General features: G+C 30.9%; 2 protein-coding genes and 1 long non-coding RNA gene across 3 annotated transcripts; 1 reads left to right on the top strand and 2 right to left on the bottom strand.

Annotated features, from left to right (window-relative positions):
* LOC104748419 (ubiquitin-conjugating enzyme E2-16 kDa-like) lies at positions 1-656 on the top strand. Its single transcript, XM_010470063.1, has 3 exons — positions 1-82; positions 160-287; positions 396-656. Exons 1-3 carry the CDS (start codon positions 1-3, stop codon positions 654-656), a joined length of 471 nt encoding a protein of 156 aa, XP_010468365.1.
* LOC104746647 lies at positions 6,069-6,532 on the bottom strand. Its single transcript, XR_760937.1, has 3 exons — positions 6,513-6,532; positions 6,289-6,427; positions 6,069-6,178 (listed from the first exon to the last, which is right to left on the bottom strand). It is a non-coding gene; the product is annotated as an uncharacterized LOC104746647 (long non-coding RNA).
* Positions 6,662-10,293, bottom strand: LOC104748416. The gene is made up of 10 exons (XM_019236712.1): positions 9,857-10,293; positions 8,830-9,377; positions 8,550-8,603; positions 8,209-8,379; positions 7,985-8,125; positions 7,849-7,902; positions 7,712-7,777; positions 7,425-7,621; positions 7,234-7,315; positions 6,662-6,952 (listed from the first exon to the last, which is right to left on the bottom strand). Exons 1-10 carry the CDS (start codon positions 10,185-10,187, stop codon positions 6,662-6,664), a joined length of 1,935 nt encoding a protein of 644 aa, XP_019092257.1. The 5' UTR covers positions 10,188-10,293.

Raw genomic sequence — 16,982 nt, 5'->3', positions numbered from 1 at the left:
ATGGCCCGTCGTTCTCCTTCAAGCCTTATAAGGACTGATCTGAGATGTCTGAACAGGGATCGTTCGCCAAACATCACAGCAGGTAAACACATACATCTTCAGAGTAGATTTGTTTTACTGTTAAGGATAAAAGAGATTGAGTGTTTGCCTTTTTTTTAGTAACTGTTGATGACGACATTTTCCGTTGGGAGGCTACTCTAATCGGACCGGTGAATACTCCTTATGAAGGGGGAGTGTTTAAACTTAGGCTTACTTTTCCACCTGATTACCCAAGAAGTCCCCCCAAGGTATCTATTTTTGATTATACTCCTTTTTATTTTAGCAAGCATGATTATTAGTACTCTTTTTTTGCAGCAACTCAATAGTTTTTTAAATAAAATTTCTTGATTATGCAGGTTGTTTTCATCACAAGAATTTGCCACCCAAATGTAGCAGATAGGGGAGGCATTCACCTAAAACGTTTGAGGCGCGACTGTTGGACTCCCATGTCCATTGTTAAGGTTTTCAAGGAATTAGTGGAGAAGTTGATTGAACCAGAGGTCAATGATGAGGAACAGACCATTGAATATCTTGCTAACCTCTACAAATCTGATAGGAGAAGGTTTGAAGCCATGGCTAGAGAGATGACTAATCAATATGCTGGGAGAGGAAACTGAGATAGTTCATATCTATTTTTAAGAACTCTTGAATAATTTATCTTGTTTTTGTTCTTTGTAATAAAATATTTCAGTCTCTGCTCTTGTAAACTCTATTTTAAAAAATATTTTTTATTCAGAGTTAACTGTTTTAATATTAGAAAAACTTGTAAAGCTTTTAAAAAAGCAAACTAAATTGATATATATCATTATAAACCATTTGTAAAACCTTTTAAAATTTCTTAAAACAAGATATAATCTTAAAAGTTTAAAAGGTTTAAAAGATTTATATGCCCGTTTAAAAGGTTTTAAAACCATCTAAAAAGGTTTTAAAAGGTTTTTAACACTTTTAAAGCTCTCTTAAAGCCTTTTAAAACCTTTTGAAGCATAAAATAATATTAACCCGTTTTAGAAGATTTAACCTTTTAAAAGATTTTAAAAGGTTTTTAAAACCTTTTAAAACCTATAAACAGTTTAACACCATTTATAGGATTAACACCATTTAAAAGGTTTTACATGCGAAAAGAAATAACTTTACATTAAAAGGACATTTTTTTAAATATACTTGCATACTAAAACATTGAAATACTATTCTATTCAATATTCTTTTTGATGTGATCACGTTTATATACCAGCAATAATTTCTAAATGGTTTTTAAAAGAGTTACAATGGTTTTAAAAGGTTTTTTAAAAGGTTTAAAAAGATGTTAAAAAAGTTTTCAAAAACTTCTAAAATTCTTTTAACCCGTTTTAGAAGATTTAACCTTTTAAAAGGTTTTAAAACCCTTTTAAAAGGTTTTAAAACCCTTTTTAAAAACAGTTTTTTAAGCAATAACCTCGTATATTAGGCAAGTTTGAACAAACTACTCATGTATAACTAAACTGTTTATAGGATTAACACCATTTAAAAAGTTTTACAAGCGAAAAGAAATAACATAACATTAAAAAGACAATTTTTAAAAATCTACTTGCAAACTAAACATTGAAATACTTTGCCATTCATTATTTCTTCTTGATGCGACCAGCAAGATGCCAAATTCCTTAACCTAAGTATTTGTCCTTGTACTCCTGCAAAAGAAAACAAAAATATAAGTTAATATTAAATAACAGTAAAATGTGCATAAAATCTTTAAATAACAAAAGTCGAGGTTCACTAACCTTTAATTTTGAAAACATTCTGGTACCAAGGTATCTCATTTGTGGAGTAACATCTTTAGGAATTTTGTCAGGATGAAGAATTAATATTGCCCTCCTTGTTACTTTTTTTACATCTTCTTTAGTCATCAAATCCATGGCATAGACTTTTTCCCACTTATTCCCTTGCCAAAGATACTACAATGTAGAACATCCAAATTTTATTAATGTTTAACGCCTATGATAACAAGTATATGATTTTTTCAAACTTACTTTATCAATTGACGAAAGCATAGTTTTGAGGTCCTCGCTCTTCGACCAAGAAGTTATAACTTCCTCGATTTGTTTCATTTCTTCGTCACTTATATTGTTCTCCTGCGTAGTAGGTGTTTGCACTAATACAAACATAAGAAACAAAATATTATATGTCATTTTCAACAGGGAAAATCATTTATAATAAAGACTTCAACAACTTACAACTGCCGATTTCCTGGCTGGTGTGATATTCTTGTTGGCTTGGGTCTTCTTGTTGAGTGGGAGCTTCTTCTTGGCTTGGGTCTTCTTGTTGAGTGGGAGCTTCTTGTTGGCTTGGGTCTTCTTGTTGAGTGGGAGCTTCTTGTTGGCTTGGGTCTTCTTGTTGAGTGGGAGCTTCTTGTTGGCTTGGGTCTTCTTGTTGAGTGGGAGCTTCTTGTTGGCTTGGGTCTTCTTGTTGAGTGGGAGCTTCTTGTTGGCTTGGGTCTTCTTGTTGAGTGGGAGCTTCTTGTTGGCTTGGGTCTTCTTGTTGAGTGGGAGCTTCTTGTTGGCTTGGGTCTTCTTGTTGAGTGGGAGCTTCTTGTTGGCTTGGGTCTTCTTGTTGAGTGGGAGCTTCTTGTTGGCTTGGGTCTTCTTGTTGAGTGGGAGCTTCTTGTTGGCTTGGGTCTTCTTGTTGAGTGGGAGCTTCTTGTTGGCTTGGGTCTTCTTGTTGAGTGGGAGCTTCTTGTTGGCTTGGGTCTTCTTGTTGAGTGGGAGCTTCTTGTTGGCTTGGGTCTTCTTGTTGAGTGGGAGCTTCTTCTTGGCTTGGGTCTTCTTTTTGAGTGGGAGCTTCTTCTTGGCTTGGGTCTTCTTCAGTATCTGAAATATTAATACACTCTTCGTCATCCGATATAATAGTGTACGCTTCTTCTTGGCTTGAGTATACATCATCAGCACTGTTAGGCTTCTCATCCTGCATAAATAATGATATTTTTTTTTAACCATATGTAAATTATTTTCAAATATGTTTTTACAAGGTTTTTAAAATTTGTCGATCATATTCAAGTAACACATACCTTATCATTATTCATATCCTCTTCTTGTGGATCATTTTCATTAGTATCCTGGGTATTTTCTTCAGGAATAACACTTGGGTCCCCTCTCAAGTCAGTATGTTTCTCATGTTGATAATCTTGATTATCTTCTTTAGATACCTAGAAATGTTGTAAATTTTGTTAATACTATTTAAAACACTAGCAAAACCTTTGAAAACGATTATATGATTTTGTTAAAAACTCTTTAAAACACTTTTAAAATGATTTTAAAAGGAACTAAGTTTTTTTTTCACTTACAAATTTACTTGGAGAAGGTGGTACTTCCTCTTCTTCAAAATCGGGGGCAGAGGCTCGTACTTCCTCTTCTTGAAAAGAAGTGGCAGAGGCTTGTACTTCCTCTTCTTGGAAAGCAGTTGCAGAGGCTGGTACTTCCTCTTTTTGGGAAGCAGTTGCAGAGGCTGGTACTTCCTCTTCTTGAAATGCAGTTGCCGAGGCTGGTACTTCCTCTTCTTGAAATGCAGTTGCCGAGGCTGGTACTTCCTCTTCTTGAAATGCCCTTGATTCCCATTGTGGTGTTGCAGCAGCAGTAGTGATCCCCACATGATTCTCCAGTCTCACTAATCTTTTGTGAGTAAGTTGACATGTTTTTAAAATCATGTCAATTTTCTCACTAAAAGATATTCTTTTTTTTTTGTTAGTTTGATTCAAGAATGGCCCTGCAGCTTCTCTCACACGCTTTTTTTGATTTTGTTCTCCCTTTTCAACTTGAATAAATCCTTGAATCCATTCCTCCTTAGTCATCCTATAGCCTTGGATTACAAGTTTAACAACTTCGTCAAAATCCTTGTCTTCATCATTCGGTGGCATAACCAAATGGCTATATTCATCGGGATCACCAACAATTGTTTTCACTTCAAACTGCAAAGAAAAATCGATTCATATTATATATCAAAAGTCTTATATAGATATTGTAAAACCTTTTAAAACTCTTTTATAACTCTAGAAATCCCTTGTAAATCCGTTGTAAAGTCTTGTAAACCAGTTTAAAACACATTGTAAATCTAAATTACATTACTAACATTTTTTAAAAAGGGTTTACAATGTGTTTTAAAACTGTTGGAAAAAAAAAAAAAAAAATAGTTCTAGAGAAGTAATGGTACCTTGCAAGACTCGAAAACAAATTTTATTTCATTGAATTTTGGGGAAGATGTCTTTTGCCATTGCAAGATCAGTGGGAGATGTTGATTTTGGCTTGAAATGCTTTCCCTAACACCAAAATGTTCCCCTAGCTGTCGAACTGAAGATAACAACCAGATTTGGATTGCAAATGGAAAGCCAGCCATTCCATATTGTTTCTTTGTTAACGTTCCCACAGTCATTTGTTTCACATCTCTCACTAATGATTCGTAAGCAATTTCACCCCAAGGATACTTACAGAAATTCTCAAAACTACTTGCTCTCAGCAAATTCTTTAAGGGAATTTGAACTACAGGATTTTGAGCTATCAATATCCCCTCCACTAGTATCAAAGCACCTAATCTAATTCTTTCCTCTGCTTTCATGTCTTTTCCTTTAACTTTCAAAGTATCAAAAGACGTTTGCAGGTCATTTTATCATTCATCCACAAATCTTTTTTCGATGTAACAGTACCTGATGGAACAGTGCCTACGGGAAGGCCTGTTGTAATGACGAATTCCCTTAGCGAAAATCGCATAGGTTGATCATCAAATGCAAACCAGAGCTCGTTTTTCGCAGACAAAATCCTCCTCTGTAGTAAGTGGTGGACCAGTTGACTCGAGAACTTGATATTTTTCCGATTAACAAATTCTATAATTGGACCCAAGAAAGACTTCTCTAACTGCTGGAACTCTTTTATTTTTAATGCATTCTTTACACTCGCCAAAACAGCTTGCTCTGAAGAATATTTAGTAACTCTTTCTAATGTATCTCCCTCTGTGCCTGGCGTGATTAATCTTTTTGGAAAGCACAGTTTCTTCGCGGAATCTTCAAAATTACTCATATCGCAAAACCTGTCAACATTGTTTACAGAGAACATATTCAAGGCATGCACCCAATATCCCTTATAAATCCTATTTTAAAACCAATTTAAAACTTTTTAAAGACATTGATAAATTTCCAACCTTCGTATTCCGAGTTCACCAAAACATCATAAAATTTCATATTGAAATAGAAATTGAAGTCAAAATTAAATTCCAAACCAAACTTACAAAAGGGAGAAGAAGAGACGACGAATTCGAATAGAGGACTGAGAGGAAAAACGAGGAAGAAGAAGAGTCCGTAATTCGACAAAGAGAAATTGCAATTTGAAGTCCTCGCGTACCCAATCAGCCGACTTCTACTTTCAATCCGACGATTTCGTGACTGCAATCCGACGAAATCGAGAACCCAATTTAAGCAAATACAGATTTGAGTGAATTTCGCGCATTCAACCTCCCAGACGGAAAACTGTACTTTTTGAAAGAGAAACCCTAGTTTTTAGGGACAATTGATAAGGGGGGGGGGAGTGGAGGTTATATTTTACTATTTGGGCCTAGGCCTAGGGCTTTCACCCTTATTATACAAAAACATTGTAAAATCATTTAAAATATAGTATTAAAACCATTTAAAAGTTTTTACAAGCGTTTTAAAAGGTTAAAAGGGGTTTTTTTCTGGGTATTTCAATGATTTTAAAGGATTTAAAAGTGTTTTAAAACGTATTTTAAAAGGATTAAAAGGGATTTTTTGGGTATTTCAATGATTTTAAAGGATTTACAAGTGTTTTAAAACGTATTTTAAAAGGATTAAAAGGGATTTTTTTGGGTATTTCAATAAATTTTATAGGATTTACAAGAGTTTTAAAAAGTTTTTAAAAGGATTCGGAAATGATAAACAACGTTTTAAACTTCATTGTAAATACTTAATCTTAAACGAAGTATATATATAAAAGGAGTAACTTAACATATTTTTAGAATATGTTAAGTTATAATATTGTTCTTGATGCAATAATATTGTTCTTGATGCAAAAATATTGTTCTTGATGCAATAATCTAAAGCACCATTCCTGCGATCACGTTCATATACCAGCAAGATGCAAACTTCCATTATCCTAGTCATTTTGTAATTCTGCAAATATAATATAATTGATGTTAGAACCATTTAAAATACATTGCAATACAAAAGTTGTTAACCCATCTAAAACCAGTTTAAATAACCATGTAAAAACCTACACTGACCTGCAAAGATATCAACCGCCATTTTCTTCCGTAAATCACCAATTGACTCATTTTTAAGATTGCCATGTGTTGTTATGCTCATAGCCAAACATTCGATTGTCTTCAGCATGAAGACACCACTATCTTCAATCTTATCAACCTATCAAGAAAAAACAAAGTGAAGAGTCCAAAGTATTTACAGAGACCATATCAAAAAACTAGAAAACAAGCTCAACAGTATTTACCTGAGGTATGCAATTTATAATATTGATTCTGAACGGAGATTTCTCTTATCATTTTTCATCCCAAACTTCTTCTGGGCAATATAAGGCATTGCAACAGCATATGCACCCACCTATTTGTCTTTAATTTTGTTGGTGTAGAAATGCTTGCCTTAGTCGTGGATAATCAACTCCTTCTTCTCCAAATTGATCATCAATGGCATCCAAAGCCTTTCCTTAACCAACATTGGCGCCAATATTTTATTTGTAGGTGCTTCCTTGAAGAGTTGACTGAATCCTTCTTCAGGGAACTCATATTCATCTTTGTTGTCAACGAATATTGAGTAATATTCATCAGTCTCTCTCAAAAAAGAAGTTTCAGCCAACGTCAATGCTTTGCTTTTAAAGAAGTGCGGATGACTTTCTTCTCTTCTGCTTAACAACTTCACAACTGTATCAACATGCTAAACAACAACAAAAAACAGATTAGAACAAGTCTTGTTGTCAAATAATTCATATAAATAAGTTCAAACCCGGTCACACATCATCTTGTAAACCAATTTAAACACATTGTAAATCTTTGAAAACGCTTAGAAGACATATTTTAATTCCTTTTAAAACCTTTTAAACCCTTTTAAAACCTTTTAAACCCTTTTAAAACTCTTTAAAACATTTTTAAAACCTTTTTAAAACCCCATGAAACGTTAACAACACATTTGTAAAACCTTAAGCTTTGTAATCATACCATTGTTGTTAACGACTTCCCTGGCGTCTCTAGTGTTGTGAACCACTTGGCATCAACTTTTTTACCCAGAATTGTTAGTTGCCTACATCCAAAAATAAACAGAATAACCATGAATACTTACAAAACCATGAATACATCTGTTAAAAGACTAATTTGAACTTTTACTTTTGTTGCTAGAAACTAAAACTTACATTGTTTTCCTTGAATTCTTCCATTCACTAAATACTTCTAACCGGGTCTTATCAACTTTGGAAAAAGGATAAAGTATTGGGTCCTTCTTCTTCTCGGCCGTGTAAGGCGGCTGAGTGTGAATAGAAGGAATTGTATTTCGTTCACTTTTTCTTTGCACACCACCAACATCATCAGATTTACTCTTCTTTTTCTGTGGCTTTACAAAACAAAAAAATTTCGCACTTTATATCGATACACTGGAAAACATTTTAAATATCTCATAGAAATAATTAAGTTAGATACATACCCCTTCTCTAGCTTGAATATCAGCATCTGGATTGTCACTTGGTTTACGCTTCTTCCTCTGTAGTGCCTCAAGATAATCACAATTTTTTGTAAAACATTTAATAAAATGTATAACAATTTCTACAACTAGTTACTAACCTCTTTTCTGTTCATAACATCATCATCACCATCATTGCTTTGCTTACACTTTCTCTGCAGTTCATCATTTTCTTGGTTTACTTGATGAAATCTTTTAAAATACTCATAACAACTATATAAAAAATTAATGATTTACCTGTTTTCTCTCTCTCAAACCTCTCTTCTTACTGCTTGCTCCCTTCTCTTTATCCATGCTTTTATCTTTTTCACTAACCTCATCTTCTTCAGAAAGAAGATCAAATTTTGGTGTAGAAGGGCGTGGAGAAGGAGATTTATCCTTCAAAGATGATAACAATTGTGGTTTACAACAGGCTTTTAAAAGGATATTTGAGAACTTATAAAAATACTAGATATATGTACCTTTGGTGTTTCTTCAAAGTAATTACCATCATCACCACCAGTTTTTTGAGTGTTTTCATCATCTGCAGCGTAGCTCCCATCTTGTGTGTTTGACGGACGGACAGAATCTGCAGACTGGCTTTCTACGAAATCTTCTCTAGCAATATCTCCATCAACATTTTGTTTGCCAGCCTGCCACAAAACAAAAGAACATATAACAACATCATTTTTAAGGTTTTACATTCTGTTTCAAAAGGGTTTTAAAAGGTTTAAGTCACTATGGTTGCCCTTTAATCAGTGTTATGCTGTAAATCCGTTAAAAACACTTTTTAAACAGAAAAACTTTTAAAATAGATACTGACCTCTTCATTTATAACCTCTTCATTTCTATTCTGTCCATCTTCATCTTCGTGAGACTGCAAAGGGAAAAGAAAAAAAAGGACCTCAGTTTAAAGAGTTTAGTGTCTAATATATGCGAAAAGGTGCGATCTTGTAATATGCGAAAAGGTGCGATCTTGTAATCCAATTATTTTTTTGACTTCAACCTACAAAAATAATCAAAATCCATCAAAACAAAACTCATCAAATATAGATAACCAATGAATAATCAAAACTACACTTTTAATAGAATTCAAAACTTACACAAGTTGCTGTCTTAATAGCTTCAACAATATCATCAAACCTTGCAAAACGACTTGATTGCCAGTTGAGAATCAGTGGATAGAATGTTCTGGAAAAATTACATCTTCTCGCAAATGTATCACCAAAAATTGGAACAGCACTCAAGGCCCATATATATAATGCCATGGGAAATCCCTTGACACTATACTGACCTTTTGACCAAGTATTTTTATCGAATTTCTGAATGCATGTGGCAAGAATGTTATATGCTTCCTTGCCCCATGGTTGGGCTGTATACATCTCGAAATCCGATGCATGCTTAAGCCTAGACAGAGGTATCTTCTCTGTTGAATTTGGTGTCATCAAAATAGCTTCTGTTAATACCACTGCAGCGAGGCATTCCTTTTCCTTGTCATCCAAAGGTTCTTCACCCTCTTCTGGTTCATTAAATAGTCGATATTGAAGTTGAGTTAAAGTGTAATCTCCTCTCACCGCCCAAGAATATGGTTCACTAATTGGATCTTTTCCGTTATTCCTTGGTTCTCTATGAATAGGTTCGCATTGAATCCCTATGTTTAATAAAACAATGATGTTAGTTTGTTCAAACTTTGCCTAATATAAACTGTTCTAAAACCCTTTTAAATCCCTTTTAAAACTCTTTTAAAACTCTTAAAAGGTTTTAAAAGAGTTTTAAAAGGGTTTAAAAACTTCTAAAACAGGAAAAACCCTTTTACAATAGTTTTAAAAGGTTTTAAAAAGGTTAAAAACCCTTTTAAAACCCTTTTAAAACCATTTTAAAACCCTTTTAAAACCCTTTTAAAAACCTTTTAAAACCCTTTTAAAACCCTTTTAAAACCATTTAAGAGTTTTAAAAGAGTTTCAAAAGAGTTTTAAAAGGGTTTTAAAAGGGTTTTAAAACATTTAAAACGGGAAAAACCCTTTACAATAGAGTTTTAAAAGGGTTTTAAAAGAGTTTAAAAGAGTTTTAAAAGGTTTTTAAAAGGGTTTTAAAAGGGTTTTAAAACCATTGCAAACACTTTATAATTACCTGTTGTAAGGAAGAACTCTCTCATGGAGAACCGAAGAGGTTGCATGTCGACTGTAAACCATAAGTTTCTCCCTCTTGTCTTCAGCCTTCTCAGCATCAAGTAGTGGAATATTTTCCCAGAAAATCCAATGTCTCTGGCAGAAAGATTGATGATGTGCCCAAGGAAGGAAGATTGAAGCTTCGTGAAAGATGCTTTTCCTAATGTATGTTTAACTTTGGCAACTAGGCTTAAGTCCGAATGTTGACATATGTTTGCTCCAACAATTGGTTCTAAACCCATACCATATGTTGGTTCTGGTAGTGCAAGGGGTTCAAAATCACTTGATGCCATCTGTTAAAGAAACACACTTAATTAGACTTTTCAACGGATTTACAAGAGTTTTAAAAGGGTTTTTAAAAATCAACATCACACGTTATCGATCTGAAGTCATCTTATCAACACACTTTATCGACATAATTCAACTACGACCGATCTAAAAATTGATATCAAATGGTTTAACAGGGACTTTCTAAAAAGTGTTTTACAAGAGATAACAAAAATCCAAATTTACAAGACTTTACTAATTTCAAATCCATATCAAACACAATTATCGATCTGAATGCATCAGATCTGAATCTGGATCGATATCAAAGAAACTGAAGGGGCTTTTAAAAACTGTTTTAAAAGAACATAAATCCAAATTTAAAAGAGTTTACATATTCCAAATCGATATCAAAGAAATCTAAAAGCCCTAAATTTAAAAAAGCGATAGTCCAAATTGATAAACCCAGAAAGAAACAAAGAAAGAATGAACCTGCCTGCGATAGAACCAGAATCAATGTCGGGAATTACGTGTACGAGAGACGAAAGCGCAGAATCGCCGCGAAGAAGGATCGAGAATCGCCGCGAAGAAGGATCGAGAATCGCCGCGAAGAATCGCCGATGAACAAAGGAGAGAGAATCGTCGGTTGAGGAAGGAGAGAAGCACGGCGAAGTGGAGAGAAAATTAGGTTTCCTTCATTAAGGGTAAAAAAGTCTTTTTCACCAAAAAAAAGGGTACCCTTAAAAATGGACCCTTCCCAAAGGCATTTTTAAAAAGTGGAAGGAAAAAAGGGGCATTTTTGCTTTTCCCCCTTTAAAATCTACATTTTGCTTCGTACTCCACACGAATATATTAATATAGTTAATCAAACAAAATATAGAATGGATAATTAGAAGTCATGTGCTTTAAAATGATTATCTAAAATTAAGTTATATGAAATCCATCGGTATAATTTTCTTTTCAAGAGAAACTTAACACTTATATCATTTTTACATTAATATTATTTTATCAAAATTCCTATATAATATTTTCTGTCTTTACCTTTTTTTATATTTTAACACCATATCAAAAATATATATATATATGATTATTTCTATATATGTTTAAACTTACTAAAAATTAAAATACTATGAATCTTTAGATTTATAAAGGTTAAAAATCTCATAAAATGGGCTATATTTTAAAACGGGTTATAGTAACATTAATATAAATTTAAAATATTTTTAATCAAATGTTAGAACATGGGTTGAATTTTAATTTATTAATTTGTTAACACCATCAATATTAGGATATTAGTCATCCAATTAAATTAATTAAATTATGATTATGTAAGTAAACAAATTGTCTCGGGGTATACCGGTAAACCTCAAACATAGTAATTATAAATTAACTAATGTATAAATCTATATATACATTTTCGGAGATATTTAGCAAATAAATCCTGAAGTTGAAACTTATTTACAATCATACCATTAACATTAAATATTTATATTTTATAATTTACAATTTATTAAATTATGATAAGGTTTCTGATTTTTGTAAACAACTATTTGCATTAAATACTAATTTGATAATTAAATAAATAAATATAACTTTCCTTATACTTGGAAAAAAATTCTTACTAATCAAAGTAATAATATTTTTGCGGGTTAAAATCATTAAATCTGTTGCGGGTCAGACCTCACATGGCGGTTAACACATATTATCATGTTTTTACCATTAAAACAAAACTAAAAGAATTAAATTAGTAAAATGTTCACATATCCTAATCCTGTAAACTCAAGCGGGACATATGGCTGCAGACTATATACTCTCATGGGTTTTGTAGGATAATTTTTTTGCGGGTTAAAGTCATTAAATCTGTTCCAGAACCGATATGACATTATGGGTTTGAACTAACACTAAAATATTAATTTATTTTATATATTATAGATTTTAAAGTCACAAAATAATTAACCATCCTACGAAACCAACGAAAGTATATACATGTCCGCAACCGTTCAATACATACATTTTATTAATTTTTAATGGTATAAATCTTTTAACTTATAAAATATTTAAAACATAACTAATATTAATCATAATTGTTTCAAAAATAAATGTACATATAATTACTAAAATATTTAAATGTTTTAGAAATAGACTAAAAACAAAAATAGTCCCGCGGTATACCGCGGGTTTAAACCTAGTACAGTAGAACCACTATAAATTAATACTTTTTAATTTAACACTCGCTATAAATTAATAAATTCTTCTGGTCCCGAGTTGGACCGTTGTAAAAAATAACACATTTTGATAAAATAATAAAATAATAATTTTTTTGAAAATCCTATGTAAAAATATAGTCCCATCAATATCATAAATTAATAATCATATAAACTGATATATATATATATATATATCTAAGAAAATCTAGTGAAATATGACTCTATTGTTGTTTGTCTATTCTTGAATATGCAATCTTGTTGGAGCTCATCTCTAATTTTTTCATTGTTGTATTTTCAAATCGCATCCATAAATTGTGAAGAGTTATATATGCGATAATTGTTTCTTTACTAATTGGTTTTAAAGATACCGTAATACCTTCTGCGACTTCATCATTACCATGAAAGATAGTAGTAACAATATTTTCTAAACTCCAAACTTCTAACATTTCTCATTTTTACCTAGATAATCTATTAAAAATTTGACATTCATCCTATTACGATAACCAAAATTATAAATTAAGAAAATTTTTTAAAAATGTGAAAAATAACAAAAATATATTATTTTGTAATAGAAATTTTTCATTATAAAAATGAGAAAATCTCTTCATAAATTAATAAAATATTAATTTATCGATAAATTAAAACCTCTATAAATTAATAAAATTTCATGGTCCCGACCTTATTAATTTATAGAGGTTTTACTGTATTCTAATATTTGTTGATTGATTCGGTAATCAAATTTTCTGTTTCTTTTTCCGAAATCAATTAGGAGAATAAAAAATTAATAGACTAAAAATTAGGATCAATTTAGCGGAAATATATTTGGTAAAGATATGATATCTTAGGAGACTGATTAAGCGATTCCTTATTTCGAAATCAATTAGTATACTAAAAATTAGGATAAGTTTACCGAAAATATATTTGGTAAAAATATGATATTCACTTCATAATGATATTGATTGATTTCTAATTCTGATTAATATCCATAAATTTGAATTGTTTCCTAAATTATAGGAACCATAAATATATACTAGACTTTGTTTGATTGGAATTGTTTTTAAATTATTTTTTGTTGGATCTTTAGATTTCGGATAACCCATTTGTAGATTTTGGATATAAACAATCTGTATCTGATTTAATTAATTTCGGGTTATTTTCTTTCTATAACCCGACCCGCAAAAGATTTTGTACTTCTCTTTTACTAATATAGAGATTACACTCTTTACCATATTTTCCCTTTTCTAGTTTTTACTATATTTGTTTTTCCAATCATCTCTTTATTTCATATAGTTGTGTATTTCTAACATTTATAGATTTATAATTTTTAAAAAATTTTAGATAACTATCAATTTTTTATCAATTTATTTTCATGATATAGATGAAAAATGTTTTCAAAGGCCAAATTGTTTTATGAACTTCTTATATTGTATTTTTCACTACGGTTATATTTTTTATTTTAAGTCCTCTTCATATACATTTTCACAAACACACACATATATATATATATATATATATATATATATCTACCACTCATATCCTTACAAATATATTTATTTCTGTAAAAACTCTCAGAATTCCACACTGTATTCCATAGGCATCCAACTCAGAGAACATACACAAGGAAAGAACTGTTCAGGTTCTCGCATCAGGTGGCCTTTCATTTACTTAAGAAGGCTCCTAAAGGTTCATGTGACATAGCTGTGTGATCAAGCTCTAAGCAACCTGAATGTAAATGTAAAGGCTTCTTCACATGTAAATGTTACTTACATGTGAAGAAGGTAAGAATGCTCCTAAAGGTTGCTTGGAGCTTGATCCAACAGCTATGTCACATGTAAATAAGGAGCAACCTGATGCGAGTACCTGAACAGTTTCTTCCTTGGAGTATATTCTCATACCTCCACCTAAACTAATGGTGCAACCATCACTCCTTCATCAAAATCTTGCGCACTTTTACCACTTCATACTTGTTCATAACTTCTAATGAAGTGAAAAATATCCCAAGGTGGTGACCAGTTTGCAAATAGACGCCAAATAATGTCTTGTCAGTCTAACAACCAGTGAAGAAAAATTTAGTCACAAAAAAAACACAAATCAAATCACATTAATCAAAACAAAGTAAATGAGAATAAAAAAAAAAAATCAAAACCAAAGTAACAATTCTATACTTGTTAAGAAGAACTATACCTTAGTTTCTCCACAATCAAAATGAAAAATCCAAACACCATAACCAGCAATGAAAATATATTCAATCAATCTGATACCATAAAATAAAAAGAGATATATTCATTTTATGTAAAGACAACAAAAAGAAGACTGATGCAACATAGGATAGGGCGATATGAAGGTGAAGATACCTCTACTATGAGAAGAATCAAGAGAAGAACAACTTTAGACTTGTAGGTGACTTTGTTTTTCCTCCTTCTTTAGATTACTCGATTTTATAAAGCCTCAAAACAGTATACAGTTTATTTTTGCTTTATTCACAAATGCATCCGGTCAAAGTTTCCACTGCTCATTTTCAATTTGTTTCCATACTCAAAATCTTAATTTTCAAAATCAATCATTTAATTTAAAGTTGTGTTTAATTTACTTCTTTTTTTGCTTCATAAAAGATTTTTTTTAAACTTTGAATAAGACATATTTAAATCTCTCTTAACAGTAACTAGAGATTTATTTCAGATTTTATTACTCTTTTTTTGGTTATGGTTTTTTAAGGTCAACATAAGGAGTGTGGAATTTTTCAAATAAAGAAAGAATAATTATATCTCCAAAAATGTAAAAGAATTTTTTTCTATCTACAAAAAAAATTAAGTTGCAAGATTTGGTTTTATCGTTACGATAAGTAATTGTTCTAAGAACCAATCATGGTTCACTCCAAAATTATTTTCAAAGGTAATTTGAATATTTAGGAGAACTAAACACACTTATCATAACAAACATTTTGTCTCCACCCAAACTTTGCTAGAATACTGTTTATCTCTTCACAAATACTATTTGATCATTTAAAGCAGTTCATTGTATAGACTTGAAAAGATAGCTAGTGCCACAATTTTTAGAAAAATCTCCTTTCGAGCTTCTGATAGAAAACGAGTAAACCATTCTTAAGTTCTATAGTTTACATTTTCCACATTATAATTGAAAATTTCTTTTCTCTTTTTGTCAATAAGTTTAGGTTGACCTACTTACAGTACTTGCCAGTTGCCACAACCTCTATCATTATGAATATTTAAAATCATTCTTAGTCTTTTTTTAACATGTTGTTTTACTCGGGAATCAAAGGTGATAGCTGACTTGTTAAGATTGACAATTTGTCCTGAGATTCTCTCATAGTCCTGCAAAATCTTAATGCAAATAGTATATTATTTAGTGTTTGACCGTAGTACTAATGCTAAAAAAAATAGTAAAAGAATCTATTATTAAAGTTAAACAATAAAAAAACAAATAAACTCAAGAGATAAATATGTATAACTATATTTAAATAAGTAAAATATTTTTATATTGTATGATTATTCAATAAAAGTTTTAAAAATGTTATTGACATTTAAGTAATCATGTGCCTAAATTTTTTATAATTATTAAATTAATTAAAATTAATTAACATAAGTGATTATACAGTAATTTACGCATATGTGAGGGTTGTTACCTAGTTTGGATAATAATATATTAGGGGGTATTATTGGATTTTTTTATAAAGAGTTTTGAAGACTTCAACAAAATCATCATAAGTGAATAAGTGAAAGAATTTTAAATGATTGCTAGAGAGTATTTTATAATTTTGTTGATTAGTTTTCTAAAATATTGTAAAATGCTCCAAACAATCTTTGTATTTTTGTGATACTTTGCATGACTTTATTTTGTAAAGAAAGTATATAAAATCATGAACCAATAACATAATAATTGAATTTATTAACAATCCTAGAATCTTTTGTTTTAATCGAATAACACAAAACTTTTAATGACTTTATAAAAGTCTAAATCCAATAACCCAATTTGTTAAGATTTTAAATATTTTTTTTTACAAAATATAAACTAATAACACTAAACTTTAGCAGACTTTAACAAAATCTTGATCTAATAACAACAAATTCTACATAACAGTTAAAGTCTTTAAAACTCTATTCAAATCTCAAACCAATAACCCCCATTTAGTCTTTGCGTATATATTTTTTTATTTTGTTTGTCAAACTAGTCTTTGCCTATTAATTTATACTTCATATTTTGGAGTAGTTACACCGAATTGTAAGCTATTTTCGCCTTTTGGTAATATCCGCTCAAAACTTCTTTCAACCGCTAGCTAGTAAAGCAAAAACAAAATTATATCGTAAACTAAGTAAGATTGTTTGCAGATCGCATCAAATTATTGACGTATACAAGGATTCATTATGTGGGTAAATGTTGATTCTTTTTGTATATCAATTTATCAATCCTTCCAAAGAGTTTGCTAAATATTGAAAATATATCTAAAAATAAGAATGAAACAGAGGAGAAAACTTTCGTTCTTATATTAAAAAAAAAAAGAGGCAAATCAAATTGAAGGGTAATGGAAAGGGAAATTTGTGACCTTGTTCATAGGCATACTTACGGCCTCAACAAAAAAAAAAAAAAAAAAAAAAAAAA

This window comes from Camelina sativa, chromosome 15 (assembly GCF_000633955.1).
Source record: "Camelina sativa cultivar DH55 chromosome 15, Cs, whole genome shotgun sequence".
Taxonomy (NCBI): domain Eukaryota; kingdom Viridiplantae; phylum Streptophyta; class Magnoliopsida; order Brassicales; family Brassicaceae; genus Camelina; species Camelina sativa.
Note: the sequence above shows the minus strand (reverse complement) of the source record. Positions and strands in the feature narration are given on the sequence as shown.